General features: G+C 35.5%; 9 protein-coding genes and 1 long non-coding RNA gene across 10 annotated transcripts; 6 read left to right on the top strand and 4 right to left on the bottom strand.

Moving 5' to 3' along the window:
• The first annotated feature begins 130 nt into the window (after window positions 1–130).
• On the top strand, window positions 131–1182 carry LOC106121045 (ribosomal RNA-processing protein 7 homolog A). Its single transcript, XM_013316529.1, has 2 exons — window positions 131–312; window positions 383–1182. Exons 1-2 carry the CDS (start codon window positions 279–281, stop codon window positions 1138–1140), a joined length of 792 nt encoding a protein of 263 aa, XP_013171983.1. The 5' UTR covers window positions 131–278; the 3' UTR covers window positions 1141–1182.
• Window positions 1183–1632: 450 nt separating this feature from the next.
• On the bottom strand, window positions 1633–6236 carry LOC106121475 (uncharacterized protein C7orf26 homolog). Its single transcript, XM_013317164.1, has 6 exons — window positions 6017–6236; window positions 5625–5923; window positions 5139–5393; window positions 4899–5040; window positions 4540–4805; window positions 1633–1797 (listed from the first exon to the last, which is right to left on the bottom strand). The coding sequence occupies exons 1-6, from the start codon at window positions 6093–6095 to the stop codon at window positions 1645–1647; spliced, it is 1194 nt and encodes a 397-aa protein (XP_013172618.1). The 5' UTR covers window positions 6096–6236; the 3' UTR covers window positions 1633–1644.
• On the top strand, window positions 1824–3220 carry LOC106121476 (uncharacterized). The gene is made up of 3 exons (XR_001228053.1): window positions 1824–1951; window positions 2269–2378; window positions 2527–3220. It is a non-coding gene; the product is annotated as an uncharacterized LOC106121476 (long non-coding RNA).
• Window positions 6237–6419: 183 nt separating the features above from the next.
• Clp (Cleavage and polyadenylation specificity factor subunit 4) lies at window positions 6420–8174 on the top strand. The gene is made up of 4 exons (XM_013316506.1): window positions 6420–6629; window positions 6727–7003; window positions 7076–7316; window positions 7519–8174. The coding sequence occupies exons 1-4, from the start codon at window positions 6527–6529 to the stop codon at window positions 7762–7764; spliced, it is 867 nt and encodes a 288-aa protein (XP_013171960.1). The 5' UTR covers window positions 6420–6526; the 3' UTR covers window positions 7765–8174.
• Window positions 8175–8367: 193 nt separating this feature from the next.
• Window positions 8368–9332, top strand: hoip (NHP2-like protein 1 hoip). The gene is given in 2 exon segments (NM_001312715.1): window positions 8368–8602; window positions 8884–9332. Coding segments are annotated over 2 exon segments (393 nt in total). The 5' UTR covers window positions 8368–8599; the 3' UTR covers window positions 9274–9332.
• Window positions 9333–9422: 90 nt separating this feature from the next.
• On the bottom strand, window positions 9423–11550 carry Alg1 (ALG1, chitobiosyldiphosphodolichol beta-mannosyltransferase). Its single transcript, XM_013317105.1, has 4 exons — window positions 10830–11550; window positions 10391–10659; window positions 9931–10216; window positions 9423–9817 (listed from the first exon to the last, which is right to left on the bottom strand). Exons 1-4 carry the CDS (start codon window positions 11381–11383, stop codon window positions 9607–9609), a joined length of 1320 nt encoding a protein of 439 aa, XP_013172559.1. The 5' UTR covers window positions 11384–11550; the 3' UTR covers window positions 9423–9606.
• Window positions 11551–11846: 296 nt separating this feature from the next.
• On the top strand, window positions 11847–13251 carry LOC106121405 (RNA-binding protein 40). Its single transcript, XM_013317069.1, has one exon. It carries the CDS (start codon window positions 11941–11943, stop codon window positions 13234–13236), a length of 1296 nt encoding a protein of 431 aa, XP_013172523.1. The 5' UTR covers window positions 11847–11940; the 3' UTR covers window positions 13237–13251.
• Window positions 13252–13382: 131 nt separating this feature from the next.
• On the bottom strand, window positions 13383–15693 carry LOC106121404 (nucleolar protein 11). The gene is made up of 4 exons (XM_013317068.1): window positions 15456–15693; window positions 15143–15307; window positions 14613–14979; window positions 13383–14490 (listed from the first exon to the last, which is right to left on the bottom strand). Exons 1-4 carry the CDS (start codon window positions 15585–15587, stop codon window positions 13400–13402), a joined length of 1755 nt encoding a protein of 584 aa, XP_013172522.1. The 5' UTR covers window positions 15588–15693; the 3' UTR covers window positions 13383–13399.
• A 598-nt stretch (window positions 15694–16291) lies between these two features.
• Fdh (alcohol dehydrogenase class-3 Fdh) lies at window positions 16292–17605 on the top strand. Its single transcript, NM_001312772.1, is given in 2 exon segments — window positions 16292–17522; window positions 17525–17605. Coding segments are annotated over 2 exon segments (1137 nt in total). The 5' UTR covers window positions 16292–16400; the 3' UTR covers window positions 17540–17605.
• A 433-nt stretch (window positions 17606–18038) lies between these two features.
• Bulli (regulator of MON1-CCZ1 complex protein bulli) lies at window positions 18039–23355 on the bottom strand. The gene is made up of 12 exons (XM_013317191.1): window positions 23157–23355; window positions 22719–23089; window positions 22431–22552; window positions 21972–22090; window positions 21773–21889; window positions 21419–21551; window positions 20901–21001; window positions 20407–20564; window positions 20120–20264; window positions 19798–20043; window positions 19086–19308; window positions 18039–18227 (listed from the first exon to the last, which is right to left on the bottom strand). Exons 1-12 carry the CDS (start codon window positions 23274–23276, stop codon window positions 18172–18174), a joined length of 1911 nt encoding a protein of 636 aa, XP_013172645.1. The 5' UTR covers window positions 23277–23355; the 3' UTR covers window positions 18039–18171.
• Between the last annotated feature and the right edge of the window lie 82 nt (window positions 23356–23437).

The following is a 23437-nucleotide window of genomic DNA, read 5'->3' as shown; positions in this document are numbered from 1 at the left end:
AGTTTTTGATTAACTTATTTGATAAAAGAGAAAAATTAAATGTTTTAATAGTTTGTTAAGAAGTCCCCACGGTCTATGCTACCAGGTCATAAAATTAAAAAAAAGAAAAGAGTCTATGATTTGTCATAATTTGGGACAATTTGAGATATAAAAATAACCTAACTTTTATAATTGCGTGCAAGTTGTAAACAAATACTACACTAATGGTGACTTCTTTAAATAAAACTGTTTCAAATTATTTCCGTACTTTACAACTTTAAAAAGGACACTTATTGACAATGAAAGCCAATAAAAGGAACCATGATTTTAAAGGTAATTAATTAATTTAAAACATATCGCTGCATTGTCTGCTCTATTTCTAACTCAACAACTTTGTTTTCAGCTTTAGAGCTTAAACTCACTGAGGAGTCGGTGTCCCCGCATATCATTTATTTTAAAGAACATTCTGTAAGAGAACAGAGTCCGGAGAAACCATCAGGTCGAACTCTTTTCGTTGTCAACTTGCCACCGTATGCTGATGAAAAAGGGCTCACAAACGCCTTTCACGAAGCTGGCACGGTGCATTCCGTGCGCTTTTGTAATAAACCCAATGAAACGGAAGAAAAACCTACCAAAACATTTTTACCAGAAACATTGCATCCAAGGTTTAGAATAGCCTATATAGTATTTAAAAAAGTTGCACAACTTGACAAAGCCCTAAAACTGACAAAATTAAAGCCCATGTACGAAACTAGCAATGAAGTAAAACTTGGTATGGATAAATGGATACAAGAACACAATAACTCAATACTGTTACCTAAAAACCTGAAAGAAAATATAGAAGAGTTTATGAAATCATATGATGCGGATGCAAAGAGTGCTGAAGAAAAGGAAAAACAATTGGAGCAGGAAGATGATGAAGGTTGGGTTACTGTGACAAAACAAGGGAAAGTGCAAAGCTTTGCCCGCTCCGATAAAGTTGAAAACAAAATTATGGCTAAAGAAGAAAAGAATAAAAAGAGGAAAGAACTGAAAAATTTCTACACTTTCCAAATAAGAGAATCTAAAATGAAGCATATTGTTGCATTAAGGCAAAAGTTTGAAGAGGATAAAAGAAAAATTGCACAAATTAAACAGAGTAGAAGATTTAAACCTTTTTAATAAAATAATTAATTACTAATCATTATTTCATTCAAAACGTGTTTTACAAAAGTGGTCTTAAATAAACACCATTTTGCATTTCATACAGCAATTTGGAAAACATTCATCAACTTCTTTAATTAATATATATATATATATATATCTTACAAAATATAACAAAACACAAACTTATTCATATCCTACTTTACTATATCTTAATATGTTATTTATTTAAATATTAGCTATACATTAGTAATAGTAAAAATAGATACACATATTGTACATAAAATAAATTTTTTAAGCATTTCTTTGAAGATGAGTTTTGATTTTTTTTACAAAATAGTATTGTTATCTCTTAAACTTACTGAGACATTATTAATTACTGCCTTAATTCTTCATCCGCACTTGAAAAACATTTTTACAGTTCATAGTTTACATACTCTAACAGCACAAGAATTTACTCTATGGATTTTATAATATATGATTGTGTAAAGCTGGTCCTTGATCCTTTCCATATAGCCCCTGTCAGATAGCCTGTTGATGTGCCTTTACAACAATTTTCAGTAACCTATTCTCTGGTAAAGAATCCAGTGCTGCTAAGAGGTGGTTAATGTTTCCATAAACACAACCGCTTGCCAATGCCACTTGAACCGCCTGGCCAATCCGGTCAAGGCTTACCTGCAAAGAGTTTGACAACAATAAAATACTAATGCCCGAATTCTGAAACGTCACTCAAATATCTACTTTCGTAAGCAGTGCTTATAATTTAAGAGACGTCAAAACTTAAGTGGAATTCACAAACGCAAATCAAGACATCTAAGCGCGTGATTCCGTAAGTAGACGTAACATTTTTACGTCATGGCAACAACCTCTGTTCTGTGTCAAAGAGTATGTAGAAAATATTTGTTCTCAATTACATTTTCTTAAAATTAACTTTTTGTATCCGGTTCACGCAGCAAGGGTTAGACAATGTGTTAGTTGTAAGATGAGTTTATTCCCAAATATCAAAGAATATTCAAAAAATACTGCATGCTATGAGTATTTCGTATTTTTTTTATTTAAAGCAAAGAAGATTTTAATAAAAGAATATCATATCTGTTTTAATTTTTTTTTAACAAAAAATAAATAATTTTGACCGTATTTTTGTAGAATGGAATGCACCGGACATTATTGTTTATTTTGATATTGTGATTTACGAGAAAATACAGGTAAGCAGAACACAGTATATGGGTTTTTTGGTGAATTCAATAACAGTTTTTGTAAGTATTGACTTTATACTTGTGATGTAGAAATACGTCAGTATGCAAAATCGGCAAGAAATACTTTTCATGTGGATATATTTTTGTTTTTGACTTTGGTTATAGATACGTAATTTATTTACATGAATTGTTATTATTATTCTTTCAGAATTTTCGGAAAATTGGCACATAGAATTGAGACATAAAACAACTTTTGGCGGTTTTAGAAGACGGAAATGTTTCTGAAGATGGTTTGGAAGATGAAAGTGAAGATGACGAAACCTTTTTAGCTTATGCAAGAGAGATAATTCAAGAGAAAGAAGACGAGGATGCAGAGGATCATGAAGATCCTACCTATAGCGATCCACCACTGGTTCAAGATTTTCCTGACTCATTGAGTAAAATTATTTCTTCATTATCAATGCAAGAAGGTCATGAATATTTTGTAGTTTGATTAAAGGAAACTTGTTTGGAAAAAAGACAGTTTGTATGATATTGTATGATGAATCAAAAATAATTCGCCAACCAAGTACAACAGACTCTGCTATAACTGAACATGATACACCATATAAATGTTTTTTTGCATTACTTTACACCAGAGTTTCTTAAAAATATTGTTGATGAAATTAACTTATATGCAGTGCAAAAAAAACCCTTTAATATATTTTAGTATTACTGTTGGGGAGTTAAAAAAATCTTTGGAATTCTTTTATTTATGTCAGTGGAGCATTTTCCTAGTGTTTGCTCATACTGGCATTCGAAGATTGGGCACAATCCTGTAAGGAGCGCAATGCCGGTAAAATAATTGTTTCAGAGATTTTTATACACTGCAATAAGCCTAACTAGTAGACCATCGTTCAGCAGAATAGGTTTAAAATTTTTAATAGTAACCGTTATGCATATTGATGTAGATTCACATCAGTAAGTTTTTTATAAAATATACTTTTTAGAAAAGAAAAAGTTTTATTTCTTCATTTTTCCCATAATCTATGTTAAATTTTCCACCTCTCTCAATTTATGGCATTTTAAAAAAAAATATGCATTTAAGGGTTAAGAGAGAATTTTATATTGCTTACAAGATAAATATTTTGAACATAGATATTCAATAAGTTTTTATTACATTGATAGATATATTTATTGCTAAAACTTTTCCAGGAAAGGTAAAAGCAAAAAAAAAACCATTCAAAAAAGGCATGGAGATGACCTCTAGCAAGTCTATTTTAGAGCCTAGCTAAGAAATGCTGATTTAGAATATAAACATATGATAAATAAACATAAGCTAGAAATGCAATTACTTAAATTAAGATAAAATAAACCTGCCACTGTTAATAATAAAGATTGTATGTTTTTAAAAATAAAAGCAAGTTGAAAAAGAGAAATGTGTATTATTAAGGTTATTCTAACAATGAAATTTTCATTATACTCATTGTCTACAGGTGGATCTGTAAACTCTTCCATGTTCATAATGTCCTCCTCTAACAGTGAATCGTCCTGTAAAAGTGCAATACTGCACATGATATGACGCCAGCAGGAATATTTTTGTTTAAACCCATCCCCACTTGAATGTACCTTCGTTTTAGAACGCCAAAAAGCCGTTCAACTGTGTTTCTGGTTTTACGATGGTGGTGGTGGTTCATAGACGGTGTCCAAATACAGTACTGTTTCTTTAGACAAGCGAAACCTTGCGCGATACTCCGCATCCGTATACTTTTCAAAATAATCGAGGATTTGTTGGGTTTCGCCGACACACACTAGGCCTTTCATGGTCCGAAAGCGATGATAATGACGATACAGACATGGGTCCTCGTAAGGTTTTTGAGATTTGTGATTTGAGAGAGATTTGAGATGCCTCACGACCGCTCTTAAATTTTTCGCAAACTTAAGTCGACATGACAGTTCATTTGACAGAAAAATGACACTGAGTGACGATTGAGAATACGAAATTTGGTTTGAGTGGCCTGTAAGCATCGTCTTACTTGAGTAGCCTCAAAATTGAGATGCGCCTTTAACTGACGTTTGAAAATTCCATATTGGAGTTTAAGCGTGGTCTTATCTTTTAAGACGCCGTTACATATTTGAGTGACGTTTCAGTATTCGGGCATAAGACTTGCAATATTAACTCTATGAATTCATAAATTCAATAAACATGACAATTTATATGTTGATATAATGTTTGACTTACTTGCAAGTTATCATCCTGGGTTATATCACAACCCCGATCTTTGAGTCGCTGTGTGTACTCTCTGATTGGGTGTGTAAAGGCGGCGATACGCTGTGCATTGAGGGCGGCGGGCGGTCCGCGACGCCGCCACGCACGCATGCTTTGCAACACTCCCAGCTGCAGCTGCATATACAGTTCCCATTCTGTGTGTGCCTTTGTGGTAGATTTCAGTGTCCTCTCACCTTCAAGTTTTATTTTTTTCACTTGGACTTCTACCATTTCAGCATCTGTGTTTTATAAAAGATAAATATATCAATGATTCAACAACAATGTTAGATAAATATAAGTATATGAAATTTAATGTAATAGTTTTGTCTTACCTCGATCAATATACAGTGGTGCGAGTGAACACCATCTTACAAGTCCTGCAAACGGTGTTACAGCTGCCATAGGTATTGCACCATTAGGTAGTGCTGCTGCATTCAACTGGGCTGATGTACATAATGTTGGTGTGGTGTACACCTGAAAACATAAATACATTTTACATTTACACCCAACTTCACAAATAAGTAACAACACACTCTATTTTTGTTAAAGAGTTTATATAAAATAATACTAACCCACAATGTAATGACCTCAAGAAGATTCTTTGGTGGCAACTTTACAGGATTCTGACCATCTATCATGTACAGCTCTGTGACAGATGTGATGAAGTTTGAAACAAATTGTGGAGCAGTGCCGGCCAAGGACTGCAATGCTGCATGGTTTGTTGTGTTAAGATAGAAATGATCTCGAATTACATTCTCTACAAGTTGCAAAGACTGGGGTGACGAACATCCCATCTGTTGCAGCCACACACCAACTGCAAGGAGCACCTGGTGACAAAGATAAAAATAAGAAGGTCAAAAACAAGCACAAAATATAAGTCTTTTTAAACATTCACAACTTTAGGGTTGCTGTTGTGGTGAAACGTGAGGCACAAAGCATCCTCTGATATCCCTAAATTACTATGGTTATAAAAATATAACTATATTCAGCAGATGTACAGTACGATACAGTATTTAGAGTACAGCATTTTCAGCTTTTATTATTTTAGAGTTACTTACGGGCGTACTAGAGGCAGACACAGCCATACTAGCCAAAATACACAATATTTTTAACTTCCGCTGATTTTCCATGCCTCCAAATAAAGATAGAAATATTGTATTCTTAGTAGTCTCATTATTACAAGCAGACAGATAGTCGCAAATAATGTCGATAAGCTGCAATTCTTGGAGAGGGTTAAGCCCTCCTCCTCGGCGGCCGCCGCGACGGTCTGCTTCACAAAACACAAATTCTGAAACGATTTCCATTGCCGCATCCATTTGCTTATTTGTTGGTGCAACCCTTCCCACCAATAGTTGTTCTGAAAACATAAAAATGGTAGAGTATATTACATTAAACTGACCAGAATTTTAATGTTTAAGTGTAAACTTTTCATTCAGTGGAAAATGCTTACCAATTTTTAACAATGCTTCTTTTGCGCATGCTGGAAACTCTAACTTCCTTAAAGAATGTTTTAAATCGGAGATAGACATTTTTCTTTTGGACTTTAATTCCAAAATTCATAAATCTGAAAACAAATAATGAACCAAATCCAAATATCACAATATTAACCAACACCAAACATCAATATTTCATGTTTTTATTGGCTATCAACCGTCACTGTCATTTCTACAGAAGACCAAAGAGTATATAAAATATGCAGAAGACAATGGTCCTCTATGGTAATTTTCGTTCTTGGGAAGTGTTGCCTGCTTTGGAAGTACCAAAAAGCAAGTCGCAATTCTTGAATGCCTACATGCGTACAACAAAACCTATTACCTACTCTTTGTTTTACTTCTAAAAATAATGTCAAAACGTAAAATGTCAAAAGCTTAATTCAATGTAGCATTTGTTTTTTATTACTTCACTGAATACTGTATTTCAACTTATTGTTATAATACAATAGAAATATTTCATTTTAACAATGGAAGTCCTTGTTGCTAACGTTGACCATATTAAGTTCGATATAGATTACGCTTTGGAACAGCAATATGGAGCTTTACCCTTACCATTCCCAGGAATGGATAGTATGTATAATATTACAGTATATTTAATATGAATTTTTAATAATATGTTGATATGTAAAACCTGTACTGTGACATAAATGTTAACTATCAATTTTAGAATCCACAGCTGCTGTATGCGAATTTTACAGTAACCCTGGAGGTTGCAACAATGGTCCTCAGTGCCCGTACAGACACGTTCGCGGCGACCGCACAGTGGTATGCAAGCATTGGTTAAGAGGTCTTTGTAAGAAGGGTGATCAATGTGAATTCCTCCACGAGTATGACATGTCTAAGATGCCAGAATGTTACTTCTATGCCCGATTCAATGCATGCCACAATAAGGAATGTCCATTTTTACACATTGATCCTGAGAGCAAGATTAAAGACTGTCCATGGTAAGGTTTAGCCTTATGAATTAGGTTAACTGAGAAATCAAACATACTTAAAATATATTAAAACCCTTTTAGGTATGACCGAGGCTTCTGTCGACATGGTCCACACTGCAGACACAGGCATGTCCGTAGAGTTCTGTGCATAAATTACTTGTCGGGGTTCTGTCCAGATGGGCCAAATTGCAAATACATGCATCCCAGGTTTGAGCTGCCTGCACCACCTGAGCAGACCAAAGATGCCAAGAGACTGCCAGTCTGCCACTACTGCTCTGAAGTTGGGCATAAGGCATCATCTTGCAATAAAATTCCTCAAGAGGTAAATAATTTTGAACTCATAATTAAATAAATTATACCTAAATTGCATTGTATTCCTGTTCACAATGTTAATTTTACTCAATGATCTATAAGATAATAGCTTAAAGGCTTAGCAACGGAAAGTATTGACCCAATCCATGGCATCAATTTCTAACAAAAAATCAAAATTTAAACTTATTACAATGCATAATTTAATCTTTCAGAAAAGAGAAGCAGCCCAAAGACAAGAGGAAGCGAGATACAGATCCCTGGGTTATGTCAAGCCGGTCAGTGAAAATGATGATGCCAATGCTCATCGCCTCCGTCTCATGCACAAGCCATTGGAAGAAGTCACATGTTTCAAGTGCGGAACAAAGGGCCATTATGCTAACAAGTGCCCGAAAGGTCACCTTGCTTTCCTCTCCAATCAGAATACTCAAAACAATCAGACTATGTACAAGAAAAACTAGTATAAGTATGTGAAGCCATCTTAAACTGGCTTCAGTATAAGCTTACAAATAGCTATAATATTTGAACAACAGACACTGTATACAACTCAGAACTTTTTCAATGGTGTAAAAAAAATTTAAAACTTAGTCTTAGGAATGAAGTGCAGTGGTGATAATTGTTATCAGTGCTTATAGTGCTATAAATTTAACTGGCCTGATGGGTATAAGTGAAACTAAAGTGGCTGTCTTGTTAGGTTTTGTTTGACAATTTTATGGCAAGCGCCATTCTTAATGGGTCAAATTGTGGGATTAATTAATTGTATGCTTTATTGTTCACAAATTGTGTAAGCATAATTTTTCAACAATAACGTAATTGTAGTATGTAATTAAATATTGTAATGTGTATACCTTATTAATAAAATAAAAATAGTGAACAGTGCTCATTTATTATTACGTTTTATCCAAATATTTAAACATCAGAAAGGAAATCGAAAGCCTTGCCTTGCCTTGCCTACCTTGCTCGAATGAATCAAGCAGAGACAATATTTATCTTTTTCCATTTACGAATTTTTATAGCAACACTGGGCCATTTTTTTTCTCAATAGTTCACGTTTAAGCTGCCGAGTTGAGTTGTTACTTTTTGAGCGGGAGTCTGAATTAAAGTTAAGGCGTGGTGATTTGCATTATTTAAATTTATTTCAAAGTATTGTATTTCTGATATTTATCAGAAAGACAAGTCTTACCATATTAAAGAAGACCTTTTTCTTTTAAATTAGAAGTCAATCCCTCAGTGACGCGAGAAATCGCTGAGAGGTTATTCTTAATTTCCTATATTTACTAAAAGTTTTTGAGAAAAATGGTAAGTGTAATACAAAGTCAAGTATTATTAACATAAGTAAAATGTATGATAACCTTACCGAGAATGTTTTATGCATCTGCACATCCATGTGTATATTTGTAGGTTATGTTTACCGTGCTGTTGTTTGTTATTCATGTGTTTCTGTGAATTTAATTTAAATCATACACTCAAAATCCTTCTAGTGGCAATGTGCGAGCGATTTTCTATCATTCAGTGGGAATTCATTCATATAAATCAACTTGCGGTTCGCATTATTAAGATGGCATGGTGTTTTGTTCTAGGCCGAAAATGAACCAGCAGTCAATCCTAAAGCCTACCCATTGGCTGACGCAGCCCTCACCGCCAAGATCTTGAATTTAGTCCAACAGGCGGCTAACTACAAGCAGCTGCGTAAGGGTGCGAACGAAGCGACGAAAACTTTGAACCGCGGGCTTTCAGAGTTCGTCATAATGGCGGCGGACGCTGAACCTCTGGAAATTGTTCTACACATTCCTATACTATGTGAGGACAAGAATGTTCCATATGTGTTTGTAAGGTCCAAACAGGCACTGGGTCGAGCTTGTGGGGTCTCTCGTCCCATTGTGGCATGCTCCATTACAATTAATGAGGGCTCACAGTTGAAGCCACAAATTCAGGGTATCCAACAAGAAATAGAAAGACTCTTAGTGTAAGTGTAAACATGTGTATGTTTGTAAATCATATTTTTTGAATACATAAGTATTTTAAGATTTATTTCCTTTTTATTTGTTTAACCTAGATGCACTATTTGCTTACTTCTGAAGATTCTTTGTTTAATAAGACAAAATCATATTTTTTGTATATTTATTGTCTCTTAAGTATTAAAATAATAACAATCTCTCATTTCTTTTAACAATTATCACCATAAAAATTTATCAAAACACATAAAGGTAAAAAAGTAGTCCTTTTTATACCTACATATACTATAGTATTTTTTATCCTCTAAATTAACAATTAATTACAATTTACTATAACATATAAATCAATCATTCGAAAAATTTCTTTGCTCTTAAGTTCCAATTTCCCTCCCATCTTGTTTCTTGGAATTTGGTGAGTTCTCTTCTCATTTCTTGAGCCGTCCTGTTCTTCTCATCATTACTGGGGAAACCTTCAAACCAGCCCACAATGAGCTTTGAAAGTTCATCACTTGTCTTGAATATGTAACCATTAACACCATGTTGCACCAACTCTTCAAGGCTGTAAATATTATACATAAAGATAATGTCATTGTCCTATATACTATTTAGTGATATCATTTTAAATATGAAAATTGTGCAATGCTTATTATGACTTAATTTTTATACACTTACCATCTAAAAGAAACAGCACAAACTGGTAAACCAGCCCCAAACATATCAACAACCTTCATAGGTAGATCCAGGCCGGAGGAACTGGTGTGTAAGCAAACCCCTAAATCGGCACTGGCCACCATAGTGGGGTAGTCACAGGCGTCTAACCAGGGAGTGAACACAGTCACATGTCGCCAACTTTTACAAGCTATCAAGTCTAAGTAATGCTGTCTCATGGGCCCTTTGCCGGTTATAACACAAATCAGTTTTGGCAGACTTTTAGTTAAATCATATGTTGTTTCATATACTGAAAGATATAATGAATTATAGATATAATTTTTTTGTTTAATACATGGATAATATTTATGTTATTATTTACTAATATGTTATTAATAAGCACTAATTTTCATACTAAAAAAAGTATTAAGAATAAAAAGTAACACATGCAGCATAAGCTAGTGAAAAATATATTTTGTGTTACCTTGCAATGCTTCTAGTAATATACCAAAATCCTCATCCGGAGTCCAGCTGGTGCTACTAAACAGTAATCCAGGCCTGTCTTGTCTTAGTTTAATATCATTATCTATTATTTGTGTGAAAGGTGTAGTCATTAAATCACCAGAGTTCCCGACATCATTTTGTGTAAAGTGTTCTGGATACTTTTGACAAAATTTAACAAACCAATCATGTTTTTCCTGTAGAGTTATTGGATGGAATATGTGAGGTGGTCTGTCATAAAGTACTGTAGCGCTGGAATTTTACATGATTACATTATGTAAAGTTAAATAGTCAAATATATTCTAAGATAACATTAGTATATCGTACAAATAATTCAGGAGTTACACTATCAATTTCAATTAGGGCACAAGTATGCAGGAGCTATGATTAATTAAAGGATGAATTTTGTAAAATAAACTTACTTTATATTCCAATTATCTAATAAATCTTCTTTCATAGCATATGTGACACAAAGATTATATTGTGCTGACTGACCAAAGTACTTTTCTAAAAAAGTGTAAATCTTTAGTAAAATTTTAAGACTCGGAGATATTGATAATGCCATGATGGTATGTCCATAATTATGCCAGTCTATAACAAATCTTGTTCTTGTAACTAAGCAGTACAGTCGGCACACTGGCAGTGTTGGGACGGCTGGAGGATTCTGACAAAGCAGGTAGTCACAACTTCCTGTTATAAGAAGAGTTAGAAACAAACTAATTGCCTGCCAAACTGCTTTTAATATAAGTTGTAAAAATCTCGGACCCTTATCAAAATTACAGCTGTGAAGTTGAGTTATAGTTATATTTGGGTTTTCAAGTACTTCTGTAAGCGGAGAAGAGTCCGTGTAACCGATGATATTAACCTTTAGACCATTATCACTCAATGATAAGGCATGGTATTGCATTCGCGGACTTCTACCTATATCCCCTAAGACAACAATTTTAACAGACTTTTTTGGATGTTGTTCCGTCATAGCGACTAGTTTTTGCTGTTTTCTCTTTACCTTATGTTACAATCGTAACATCAGTTCTTTCTTACTCAGTTTACAAAGATATAAAAGTTTTATTTAACTTTGCCAACAACACAATACGCCGATTGTCGCAATGACAGTTTGACATCACTGTCATTGTCATGTAGTGTTGCCAGATCAACCAAATTGCCAAAGAGTACGAAAAATTAACTTAGAAATAAAAATGGACTTGCTGTTCCAGAAGTTATATCTAAAATTATAGATACACCTAGTATTAAAGTTACATTTAATGGTTTACGCAAGGTAAATCTTGAAATGTAGCTTTAATAGGGGTGCTGATTAAATTTAAGAAGTCTATTCTTCTTAATTATAATAAGTTCTTCTTGTGTGGGTGCTCTTTACTAAAGAAAAAATTAAAAATCAATGTCAAATCAAATGTCAAATTTGTTTTGATTTGCGCTGCTGTGTGTTTTTTATTTATTAGTTATGAACTTGTAACAGTCAGTTATTATAAGTTATTTTTTTTACCATAGTAACTGGAAGCTGATTTAATTGCAGCTATGTCAAGAGTGCTAATCATTCGACATTTACCTGAAACACTATCTTTTAAAGATAAGGAACATCTTCTGATGCATTTTGGAGCCCTACATGTTTGGGAAACCCCTAAAAAGCGTAATTATATATTTGCGTCGTTCGCTAGTATAGAAAAAGCAAAAGAATCTTTATTTAGATTACATCAGCTTGAAATCGCGCAAAGACGTTTAATAGTAGAATATTCTTTTGAAAAGGAACCGGTCAATCAAAACAAAAATAAAGAAGAGATAACTTCCATTACCACTAAACATGTAAAAGAATTTTTAAAACTTCTCAACGCTTGGAACCCCTCCGTGAATTTCTACCAGCCTGCACCAGTACATGTTAAATACAAATATCCTGATGTAGATCCTAAGATCGTAGTAAATATTGTCTATAGTTTATTTACACATAAACCATTTTATATACAATCCCTACATCTTATGAACAAAATGTCACTTGATACACCATTTGTTGAAAATGAAAAAGCTTTGTTGTTTTTTAAAGATACTTTTAAACAATACTTTCCTGATCCCCCTACTGTACAGCTACCTGCGGTGCCCAGTGAACCTGAGTCAGAAATATCAAGTGATGAGACTGAACAAAATAAAGAAATAGTTTCAAAATTACCAAGACGTAGAATACATACTTTGCCTGTTACAAGAAAGAGACCAGCTGCTGTTTTGTCTGCAGCAACTATACCAAAAGCAAAGAAACCAATTATAAACCAGGAAGAAGTTTTTGAAACTGTAACACCAGCTCTTGAAGCTAAGAAAATATCAGTAATAGTTCCACAAGATGCCTTGACAAAGCAGACCGAAGAACCAGAAGTGATAGGTGAACTTGGCAAATTTGAGAGAGAACTTCAGGAAACACAGGAGGAACAACCACTGGTAGAACAAGAACAACCAACAATAAGCCGAAGTCAATTAGTACGAAACAGAATTTCATATAGAGATATGAAAGTATTACCCGTTTTTAAAAATTATCATCCCGGCCAGCCATCAATGAGGTTGTATATAAAAAATTTAGCTAAAACAGTCACTGAGCAGGATGTTACAAGAATTTATAGACGCTATATAGAAAATCTTCCTGAAGATAAAAAAATTGGTTTTGATGTTCGGGTGATGCAAGAGGGCAGAATGAAAGGACAAGCTTTTGTCACTTTCCCGTCTGTTAGGATAGCTGAAATTGCATTGACTGAGACAAATGGTTTTATGCTTAAGGAGAAACCTATGGTGGTGCAATTTGCTAGAGCTGCTAATAAAAAATCTATTGATTAAATACTTGTATCTTATTCCTTAAAATATTTTCCACTATTCCACAAATATTTTTGTTACTTTTACAATGTTGGTTGTAAATTTGCATACTTAGGTATTGATGAAAATTCATTAAAATAGAGCTTAACATACAAAAATGAAATAATACATAGTTTAAAAATAACAACTATATTTCCATCAGTTCAATTGTGTATGATAACAAATCATCTACATCATCATTTGCCTGCTTCCCGCATACAGTTTGATGTAATTTAGGCAACAGACTGTCAACTACCATCAACTGATCAACAAGATTATCTACAATTCTCTTCATTGTTTCCAAAACAAATGTAACTTTCTCGTCTTTTGTCATCAAGTATTGTTGGTAAAATGCATCCATCAATAATGTACACCAGTCTAGCAGTTTACTCTCATATTCTATATGAATTTCCATTTCTGAATCCACAAGTAAATAGGATATATAGCTCATGAGGAATAAAGCATTGTCAAGAGTCAATCCATTCTTCAAATAAGGGACAAGTGTGGCATCACTCACTGGTATTCGTAGCACATAGTTTAGGAAATTCAATTTAGTATTATGAGCTTTTGTTCCTTCACTTTGTAAATCGCCTTCACATATTCTCAGAAATTCTTCATTATTTGTAACATCAATATTATTTGGATTTACCAATTTAATAGCATAGGAGAGTAAGAGAACTAAAATTGATTCCGGTACATCTTTGAAATCATTTAAAACTTTTATAATTCTGCAGTGGTCATTCTTTTCTATCAATAATGGTATTATTTGTGAACAAATACTTCTTTCTGTTAGACCTAAATTAACTAAATCTTTAATATCTTCACTGCTATGAAATAATGGTCTGGTAGGTGTACCCCAGTTTGCAATTTCTGTAGACTCATCCTTCATCACTTCATGGGATCCCAGTAGGCTGGACAGATTTCTCTTGGTTTCCACTACATATGGCAACATTCCAATATGGTTGGATGCTTCCAGTACTATACGGTTATCAAAACAATACAGTTTAGCACCTTCGGTGTACATTTTCATTGGATACTTGCAGGAACCAACGCCCAACACTATATTATATGCCACAATAATGGCCCCATCCTGTTCCACATTGCTACCAAAAAATATCAAATGATTTTTCCCCATCCACGCAATAGAAACACTTGAGAATGTAGATATCCATGGAACTGAACCAATTGTTCTCCAGTTCTTTTTCTCAAAGTCGTAAACAGTTAATTTACCATCACTCCCTGAAAATGAACAAATCATTATATTACATACAAAATTCTCATATCACAATGTTAGTTACCATAATCCATACAGATAACAGATAATAATTGAAGCAAAATTAAAAATAGTCTCAAATACTTACATAATATATAAACTCCAAGTTTTTCTTTAGCAATAAGATGACCAACTATGTACACATCTTCAGTTCTTGACACTTTCATCCTATGCAGCTTTGTTTTCTCCATATCGGCTAATTCTTCTCTTAAGGGACAAGTTAGAATCTCATAGTTATCCTTATTGTTTTTAATAATATAACAAATATGTGGTATATTATTTAGCTTGTAATAAGAAACATCAACTATTGAATCTGTTTCCTTTATCAAAGCTTTACTTTCAATACTCTTTCTATTATCCAATGCAAATGAAAGAGCTGCACAGTTGCCATTTGCAAATAAAACTAGTGGTGACTCATCTCCTCTTCTTACGAGCTTCAAAATGTTCATGGGAAACTGAAAACAGAAGAATTAAGACCAATATTTAAATATGTTTTTATACTAAAAAGATCAATTTTGTCTCTACAGTACATTTTATGTTATTTTGTCATTATAAATTCACTATCAAATATTATAGTTTAGAAGTTTCTTTCTTATTTAATATGTTTTAATATCATACTTTTTGTTTCTTTATTTTGTCCAAGTTATCCGAGTCTTCTTTCCATGTTTTTATTGCATTGTTATTGAAAACTCCAACATAGTGATCTTGTTCTATGTCATAAATAACCGGAGCAGTTATGTGGTCCTTTGATGTCCAACCGCCGACTTGCTTTTGATCTGAGAGCTAAAGAAAATATGATTATAACCTCTCACATTGTAAGTTGCACATGTCGATAATAAAAAAACTTATTTTTAAGGCACTTTATTGATCCGAGTACAGCTATTAAGCAATGTAATAATATTTAAGTATTTTAATTAAAACATTCGCATACCCGATACTTATTAACCACATTCCGGCCAAGAGATACAATAACGCTGGAGCCTTCTTTATCATGTGCTACACCTAAAAAACTTTTCTGGTCAATAAGTGGACACAAAACGTAATAATTGTGCAGTTTTGCCATTGTTCAGAAAGTATAAACGTGTTAATTATATTACTAATTTTGTCGAAAATCGACAATATTTTGGTTATGTTTCAAAGCCAATTTCTCAAACATAACAAACGTCACGTTTGACACTGACAAATTAAAAGTGTTACCAAGTTTACGAATTAAAAGCGGTTCGTTTTATCAGGATACAAATCAAACTGTTTATTTAACCAACTTCTTATGATAGCTAGATATCAATATCATCTATATTTTTGTATACTACACTACACAAATATTTATTTTGTTTAGATAAAAGCATGTGTCACACCTAAATCACAATGGAATGTATTTTATATACTCTTTGATGGAATGTTTTGTGAATTCAATTCCTCGACTCAAATTTTAAATTCAAGGTCGACACTTGATACGTTTTATGACGTAATAAGCCGGTATAGTGCGCGCAATTTCTGTTGATTGGAATGAAGTTAGATTCGGTTAAAGTTAGTTAAAGGTTGTGATCTCTAATTACTTATTAGTTACAAAATGCTCTTATTAGTCTTTAATTACTAATAGAGATAAATCACTGCACAATATGTATCCTACATATCAAAACGTTTAAACCATACATAAAGCGCGATATTTGAAACTGACCAACTTCGCTATATTAACATAACTTCACGTAAACTATTCCTATTATCAAAGTTCGGAGCTCAGTGTCAAGGTTCGCCATTGCCGCTATAGAAATTACATATTTTAGTTATCAACCTCTCTAGGTACTGTACTTTTTAATTTTAATATTCAGTTTGTATTGTTCGCTTGCGGTAATTGGTCGTACCCGGATTAAGCAAGATGTCTACAGCCGGTAAAGTTATTAAATGTCAAGCCGCAGTCGCATGGGAAGCTGGAAAACCTCTTTCCATTGAAGAAATCGAAGTGGACCCTCCGAAAGCCGGCGAAGTGCGTGTAAAGATATTAGCGACGGGCGTCTGTCATACCGATTCCTACACTCTGTCAGGTAAAGATCCCGAAGGCGTATTCCCCGTGGTCCTCGGTCATGAGGGTGGTGGCATCGTGGAGAGCGTCGGCGAAGGAGTCACGTCAGTCAAACCCGGAGACCACGTCGTGCCGCTGTACGTACCCCAGTGCAACACTTGTAAATTTTGCATGAGTCCTAAGACCAATCTTTGCCAAAAAGTTCGCGTAACACAAGGCCAAGGTGTGATGCCCGATGGTACTAGAAGATTCCGCTGCAAGGGCAAGGAACTTTATCATTTTATGGGATGTTCCACTTTCAGTGAATACACGGTTGTTCTAGAAATTTCGTTGTGTAAGGTTAACGAAGCAGCGGCGTTGGACAAAGTCTGTCTTCTAGGATGTGGCGTGCCGACCGGCTACGGAGCCGCATTAAACACTGCCAAAGTGGAACCTGGAACAAATTGTGCTATATTTGGTTTGGGTGCTGTCGGATTGGCTGTAGCTCTGGGCTGCAAGGCGGCCGGCGCTAAGCGCATTATCGGTGTAGATATTAACAATGACAAGTTTGAAGTGGCCAAGAAGTTTGGAGTGAATGAGTTTGTTAACCCTAAGGACTATGACAAACCAATTCAGCAAGTTCTAGTTGATTTGACCGATGGAGGTCTGGACTACACTTTTGAATGTATAGGTAATGTTAACACAATGCGTGCAGCCTTGGAAGCTTGCCACAAGGGTTGGGGGGTATCTGTCATCATTGGTGTGGCTGCAGCAGGTGAGGAGATCAGCACCCGTCCATTCCAGTTGGTGACAGGTCGCACATGGAAGGGCACTGCTTTCGGAGGATACAAGAGCCGTGAAAGTGTTCCAAAGTTGGTCGATGAATATGTTAACAAGAAGCTGCCTTTGGATGAGTTTGTTACTCACAATGTTCCACTGAAGGAAATCAACGAGGCATTCCATTTGATGCACACTGGTAAATCTATCAGAGCTGTGGTGCACATGTAAACATCTAACACCAATCAAATATATTTTTTGTACTCAGAAGCATTTATAAACCTTACTAAGTGTAAATACTGATTTGTTTAAACTATTAAATGTTTACATTACAGTAATGTTTCCAGTACTTTGATTGTTTTATTAACCAGATCCTTATTTATTTGGTTACTTTGAAAACATGGATTTGCTTGGGCAAAATGATTAGACTGATAATAAAGACCAAATTGACTATGAAATTCTTATAAGAATTGGCTAATTCCGAGGAAATGTTAATTTTATCAATGTTTTATCTCAATCTGATATGGAAAGTAATACATAAACTTGATAAGGAGCAAAAAATTTCAATTATTTACAATTATCATCATTTATTACAACTTTTCTATTCATTAAATATTCATATATATTGTTAAACTAAAATATGTTAATTTACTTGATTTGGTGTCAAGTTAAGGAATGAAAAGTGCTATACCATATTAATATTAAAGCAAATAAATTCTTAAGTAAAATTCCTTTATTCATAACAAAATATATTACAAGTCATGTTATATAAATATGTCATCATACAACATATAACAATTGTTATAAAAACAACAGACACAAGTCTGGCAATACTGTGAGATCACAGAGTCGGTTGTCTTGTCTGGAAGATTCATCTCTCCGCTGTTACCTTCTCGTAGTATTCTACATAACTCTCACATTGCTCACCTGAAAGGGAATATTCAAAATTAACTTCACATAGATTAATTTTAAGAGGTTATACAAAAATTTCAATCAGAATTATAGGCATACATGCTTTTAAATGTTCATGAATTAAATTACACAATAAACTATGGAGTCAACAGTGTATCTCTAGCCTAGCCTTTTTAAATAATATTTATTTTATCAGTATTACCGTAACATTCATGGGTTTATCACACTATAAACATGGCGACTGACATTTTAACCTTTGCCCGCTGTTTTTTCGATACGATAATTGCTTTTGCTTACGTAATGGACACAAATTTTAAAATTCGCACACTTTCGATTTTTCTAGTTTGGTTCGTAATAATGATAATTAAAACGAATATCTTATGTCCCTAAGAACAGTTAAAATAGTTTTCTTTTTTATGAGGGTTATAATTTTTCTGCTTAATATTTCATTTTTATTTAATAATGAACAATGACTATTGTTTTCTTGAATTTAGTTACCGCTGCGTATTGATTAGATAATAGGTTTGACCTTGGATTTGGATAAGATGTTTTTGTAACAATTTAACACGTTTATGTACCCAATCTTATTATCGACGTCGTGTCATTTTGTACATAAAACCAGAAATATAGATAAGTACCTACACAAATGAAAGTAAAAACATTTGTTTGCTTATTTTATTATGTATATATCAATAGCGGTCAAATTAATATTGCGTAATGTGACGTCATGGTGTCGTCACATTGCAAAACCCACCTGTAAATTATTTATTAAATAAAAGATTATTTTTTGAACCAAAGAGCAGGTCCTAATTATGCTGGTTTTGTATGGAAATAATATTTGGTGTTTGTATGAGAAGTATGTAATTAGAGTACCTTTGAGGAAGTGTGGTGAGCCCCTGGTGGTGTCGTTGCGCGCCTGCAGGGCGTGGTAGACGGCGACGAAGGCGTGGGGCTGGGCGCGCTGGGCGGCGTGGGCGTGGGCGGCGGCCAGCAGCTTGCGCGGCGCTAGGCCCAGCCAGGCGGCGGGGTCCAGCTGCCGCGCCGCGCCCACCGCGCTCACCGCCTCGTCGCAGCTCAGCAGCACCTCCACTATCTCCTGACGGGTGCAAGATCACTTTTACACCCCTATTTCACTGCCTGCTCTAATTATATAAGCAGCCGCAGTCGTAGTCGCACCAGTGGAAGTGATATAATTGTATATATAAATAGCAATCGCGCGCGAATAATCCTTGGTGGAATTATAATTTAAATTTGTGTCATTTACAAAAATCCAAATGAAACTTGATCACATTTTTGCGCTCGTATCAAAGAAAGAGTTTACGTGAATCGATTAGTTGTTAATCAATGTGTGTAATCAATGGCGTGAGGTCGCGACATATCACCTCGCAGAGATAAAGGAATGGCGAATACTAATTGTCTTTAACGATACGGTGTGATAAAATCGTTCTCTTAAACAAGTAAAAGAAAATATGATAAATTGTAAGCCAACGGAACATTACAGTAATTACACTATTTAATGTAGAAACATATTGTCAGTTAACATTTCTTTGAGTGAGAATGAGGTTATATATATGAGTGTGGTTACCTCCCTGGCGCGCAGGCGGTACATCATGTCGAGCGCGAGCTGCGTGGCGGCGGGGTGCAGCCGCGCCAGCGACAGCAGCTGGCACGCCAGCGGGCGCGAGTCGCTCAGTGCGCCGCGCCGCAGCAGCGCCCGCAGCCGGCCCCCCGCCCCGCCCCCGCACGCCAGCGCGCGCACGCACAGCGAGCACGTGCCCGCAGACACTGACAGTCCGTGCCGGCACAGCGACGCCACGTACGCCGTCAGCACCTGACACAACACTCACATTGCATAAAGAATAGATCAAAAGATGCGGTCGGAAACTGTATTTTGTTCATCAATGAACCTGGACAATGTATGGGTTGTCTGCGTGTGGCTGCAGCACTCGCGCGCACACGTCGTGCTGCGCCAGCGCCGCCCCGCGCACCCGCCCCGCACCACCCCCACCCCCGCCCGCAGTGTTGCGCGCCATCTCCACCTCCGCCCACTGTCTGACAGTATCCATCACATTACTATTTCACCCATCACACTTCTAAAAAAAGGACTTATTGCAACTTGACTTAAATGTGAATTCAAAGTGATAAACACGACAGAGAGAAAACATAATGTTAAAAGATGATATGCGTAAGATACCTGTACACAGAGTTAATTTGATCAAAGGCATCTGTAAGTTGCAGCAGGTAGAGGTGCGCGCTGGCAACGAGCTGAGCCAGCAGGCGGTGCACCACGTCCGCACCGCCGCGTCGCCGCAGCAGGCACGACACTATCTTACCTATCTCCTCTTTCTGGATCTGTCACACAACATCATCCACTAAATGTACATGATATGCGAATCCAAATTTGAGAAACACATTGGTACATGGCGGGATTCGAACCGAGCACCTGCAGATTGCAATTTGATTGATCAAGTGCTTAACCTTCAGCTACCGACGATCTTCACAACATGTAAGCCATTTCTTCCAGACTTTTATTATTGGTCGTGTACACAAAACATTGTTACTTTCAGCCTCCGAAAATCTTCTCATAAACTATGCACTGCTCAGGACCACATAGGACACAAAATAATTTTAAATTTTCATGTTGTAAAGTGAGTGTGAGTTGTGTGTATGTATGTATGTATGAGTTACATTGTGGGCGAGTGCTGCAGGCGCTAGACTGAGCCGCCACAGACAGCCGCGACGTGCGTCTATCACGTAGTCAGGCTGGAACATCACCCAGTTGCCCGAGTCTGTGCTCCAGCTCAGGACATGGTTATATTATACAGAGAAACATGTGTCTGACCCCTCTAACCAGAAATTAACATTATTCAATTTAAAACTTATTTCTTACCAGCGATCCCCCGCGACTTCATTAGCACAAAATTTAAAAAAAAAATAGCTTGTAAGATGCCTGCATCAGCTACCTTCCCATCCAAGTTCTATTAAAATTGATGCACCAGTTCCGGTGTTTACCCAGAACAAACACAGTCATGCGGACAGACAGACAAAATAAAAAAAAAATGTTTTTTTCTTTGCCAGCTACGCAAATATATCATGTGTACGAAATATGATTTTTTCTCGATATAACATACAGACATTCCAATTTTATCAATATGTATTGATTGAAAATATCAAATATCAATCTGTTTGAATTTAACAAAGGATACACATAGGACAGGGCTGTTCGTCCACCACAGCCGGCCTCATGGTGTGTGCGGGCACCAGCGGCAGGTGTGTCACCGAGTTGTTCTCCACCTTGCACTCCTCCATTATATCAAACAGTTGGGATGTTTGACTTGACTGGAAATAATATTAAATTACAACAACATACGCCCATAACTTAAAGAGGCAGGCAGAGAATATGGACCTACATCTAGCTCGCTCCTGACACACATGTCTCACTTCTTCTACATTCATACATCTATGCATTTCCTAATGTTTTCAGAGTTTCATGAAACCTCGGGAGCAATTCATCAATCTGAACGGTAATCTAGGACGGGTCCAAACAACACAATACCAACCTGATGGTGAACAGCAATTAGATCATCCACAACACTGAGGGCAAATCTCCCCATGAGTCCAGTCTTCAGCACATGTGTGTAGTTCACACCAGAACCTGACAGCGGCATTAGCCATATCTGGAAAATATAGTGAATAGAAATTAATAAATTATTCAAATAACACTTTTATTTACTGCCCTTGCATCAAATTGAATCCTACCTCAGTTGGTCCAGGTGCTGCAATAGTGGTGAGTGCATGTCGGAAGACAGCACACCATGTCACATCAGCCACTAGCACCATGCACACATCGCGCTCCACCACCGGCCTTGATGACTCCACTGCCAATAAATATATCAATACAATTATTTTCAACTTTACGTATTTATTACTTAACAAGAGGTTGCCCGCGTTTTGTTTTCGTTTTGTCAGCGAAAAAAAACAAGAAGCCTATGATAAGTGCATCAAAATCCTGTCCTATCAAAATTGTTCCAACCATTAGATATTACCCGAAACAAACAAATAACTTGCAAATACACACAGACAGATTAACATATAATCATTTTCATGGTGGTCAATGGATTTTCATTATCAGTTATGTTTTTTTATTATTATATTATATTTGATTTATTCGTCACTTACATATTATTAGTATGTATGTGAATAGATAAAAACACTAACATTCTAACTTCTGCAACTTGACTATGGTGGAGTTGTTGAAGTAGAAGGGCTGCAGAAGGGCTCCATTATTGCCCGCCAGCACCACTATATTGCTCCGTGCACACCATGAGAACCAAGCACCGCTGAAAATTATGATAGAATAACATAGTAGTTTAGTCAGTTAACCCAACTCTTGGTTTGTGTAAGGGTTCTAAACATACAAAATAAAATTATCTCTGAGTATTAGTCTTTTTGTCATTAAAATGGAGCAAAATTTCAGTACTGTATTGAGTATTATTTTAAAACTACCTGAATGAAACACTCTTAAGTGTTTTAAGTTGCTTTTTTTCAGGCAGAACTTGTAATAGCTCTATGCCATGGTCAGTTATAAACGCAATTTCATTTGCTTTAGGCCAAACAAATCCTAATATTTTAGAATTTTTCCACTTGCATGTATGTGAGTACTCCACATTTGTCGGACTTAAGTCTTTAAAGTTTACAAACTCCACTGTGGCACTCTGTCCTTCATTATTACGTTGTATTGCTAAAACTTTCTGGTCCAATGATAATTTTATGGAAATAATTGGGCCTTTATCTTCCATTCGAAACGACGTGCATTTTGATTCATCCATGCTATTGACGGTGACCCCAGTAACTCCACCGGATCGAACCGTAAATACCTAGAATATAAAAAGTATTAAATACCTTAGTCGAGGCTAGCAACTGTAAAAAAATATTATTTCTTACTTGTCCATTGGTATCGTCGAAAAATACGTTCGTAACAGGACTATCAGCGTCAAATCTTTTTGGTTGTTCCGATAACGTTAAATAATAAGGATCACTGTCTTCTAATGAAAATTTAACCATTATTATTAATTTAATTAAAGGTTTATTGCGCAAATATAACTAACATGAAACTTTTACTTTGTTTTGATTGAAATCTGACATTGACACTTCATCAATGTTGCCAATAAATATTTTCACCAGGCCGTCTACATCTGGATAATGTCTGTATGGTCTGTATAACA

The sequence above is a fragment of the Papilio xuthus genome, unplaced genomic scaffold (genome assembly GCF_000836235.2).
Source record: "Papilio xuthus unplaced genomic scaffold, Pxut_1.1 DF826945.1, whole genome shotgun sequence".
Taxonomy (NCBI): domain Eukaryota; kingdom Metazoa; phylum Arthropoda; class Insecta; order Lepidoptera; family Papilionidae; genus Papilio; species Papilio xuthus.
Note: the sequence above shows the minus strand (reverse complement) of the source record. Positions and strands in the feature narration are given on the sequence as shown.

Coding starts and splice junctions, on each gene's coding strand:
- LOC106121045 (XM_013316529.1), top strand. CDS start 279: ATGAAAGCCAATAAAAGGAACCATGATTTTAAAG. Junction 313..382: donor AAGGAACCATGATTTTAAAG/GTAATTAATTAA, acceptor CTTTGTTTTCAG/CTTTAGAGCTTAAACTCACT.
- LOC106121475 (XM_013317164.1), bottom strand. CDS start 6,095: ATGTCTATCTCCGATTTAAAACATTCTTTAAGGAAGTTAGAGTTTCCA. Junction 5,394..5,624: donor TGTCTGCCTCTAGTACGCCC/GTAAGTAACTCT, acceptor CTTTGTCACCAG/GTGCTCCTTGCAGTTGGTGT. Junction 4,806..4,898: donor ACCACTGTATATTGATCGAG/GTAAGACAAAAC, acceptor TATAAAACACAG/ATGCTGAAATGGTAGAAGTC.
- Clp (XM_013316506.1), top strand. CDS start 6,527: ATGGAAGTCCTTGTTGCTAACGTTGACCATATTAAGTTCGATATAGAT. Junction 7,004..7,075: donor AAGATTAAAGACTGTCCATG/GTAAGGTTTAGC, acceptor AAACCCTTTTAG/GTATGACCGAGGCTTCTGTC. Junction 7,317..7,518: donor GCAATAAAATTCCTCAAGAG/GTAAATAATTTT, acceptor TTAATCTTTCAG/AAAAGAGAAGCAGCCCAAAG.
- Alg1 (XM_013317105.1), bottom strand. CDS start 11,383: ATGACGGAACAACATCCAAAAAAGTCTGTTAAAATTGTTGTCTTAGGG. Junction 10,660..10,829: donor TTAGATAATTGGAATATAAA/GTAAGTTTATTT, acceptor GTAAAATTCCAG/CGCTACAGTACTTTATGACA. Junction 9,818..9,930: donor TGTGCTGTTTCTTTTAGATG/GTAAGTGTATAA, acceptor TAATATTTACAG/CCTTGAAGAGTTGGTGCAAC.
- LOC106121405 (XM_013317069.1), top strand. CDS start 11,941: ATGTCAAGAGTGCTAATCATTCGACATTTACCTGAAACACTATCTTTT.
- LOC106121404 (XM_013317068.1), bottom strand. CDS start 15,587: ATGGCAAAACTGCACAATTATTACGTTTTGTGTCCACTTATTGACCAG. Junction 15,308..15,455: donor ATGTGGTTAATAAGTATCGG/GTATGCGAATGT, acceptor TATTTTCTTTAG/CTCTCAGATCAAAAGCAAGT. Junction 14,980..15,142: donor ACAAAATAAAGAAACAAAAA/GTATGATATTAA, acceptor TTCTGTTTTCAG/TTTCCCATGAACATTTTGAA.
- Bulli (XM_013317191.1), bottom strand. CDS start 23,276: ATGGTTAAATTTTCATTAGAAGACAGTGATCCTTATTATTTAACGTTA. Junction 21,890..21,971: donor CAGCACCTGGACCAACTGAG/GTAGGATTCAAT, acceptor TATATTTTCCAG/ATATGGCTAATGCCGCTGTC. Junction 20,565..20,900: donor CTGCAGCACTCGCCCACAAT/GTAACTCATACA, acceptor GTTGTGTGACAG/ATCCAGAAAGAGGAGATAGG.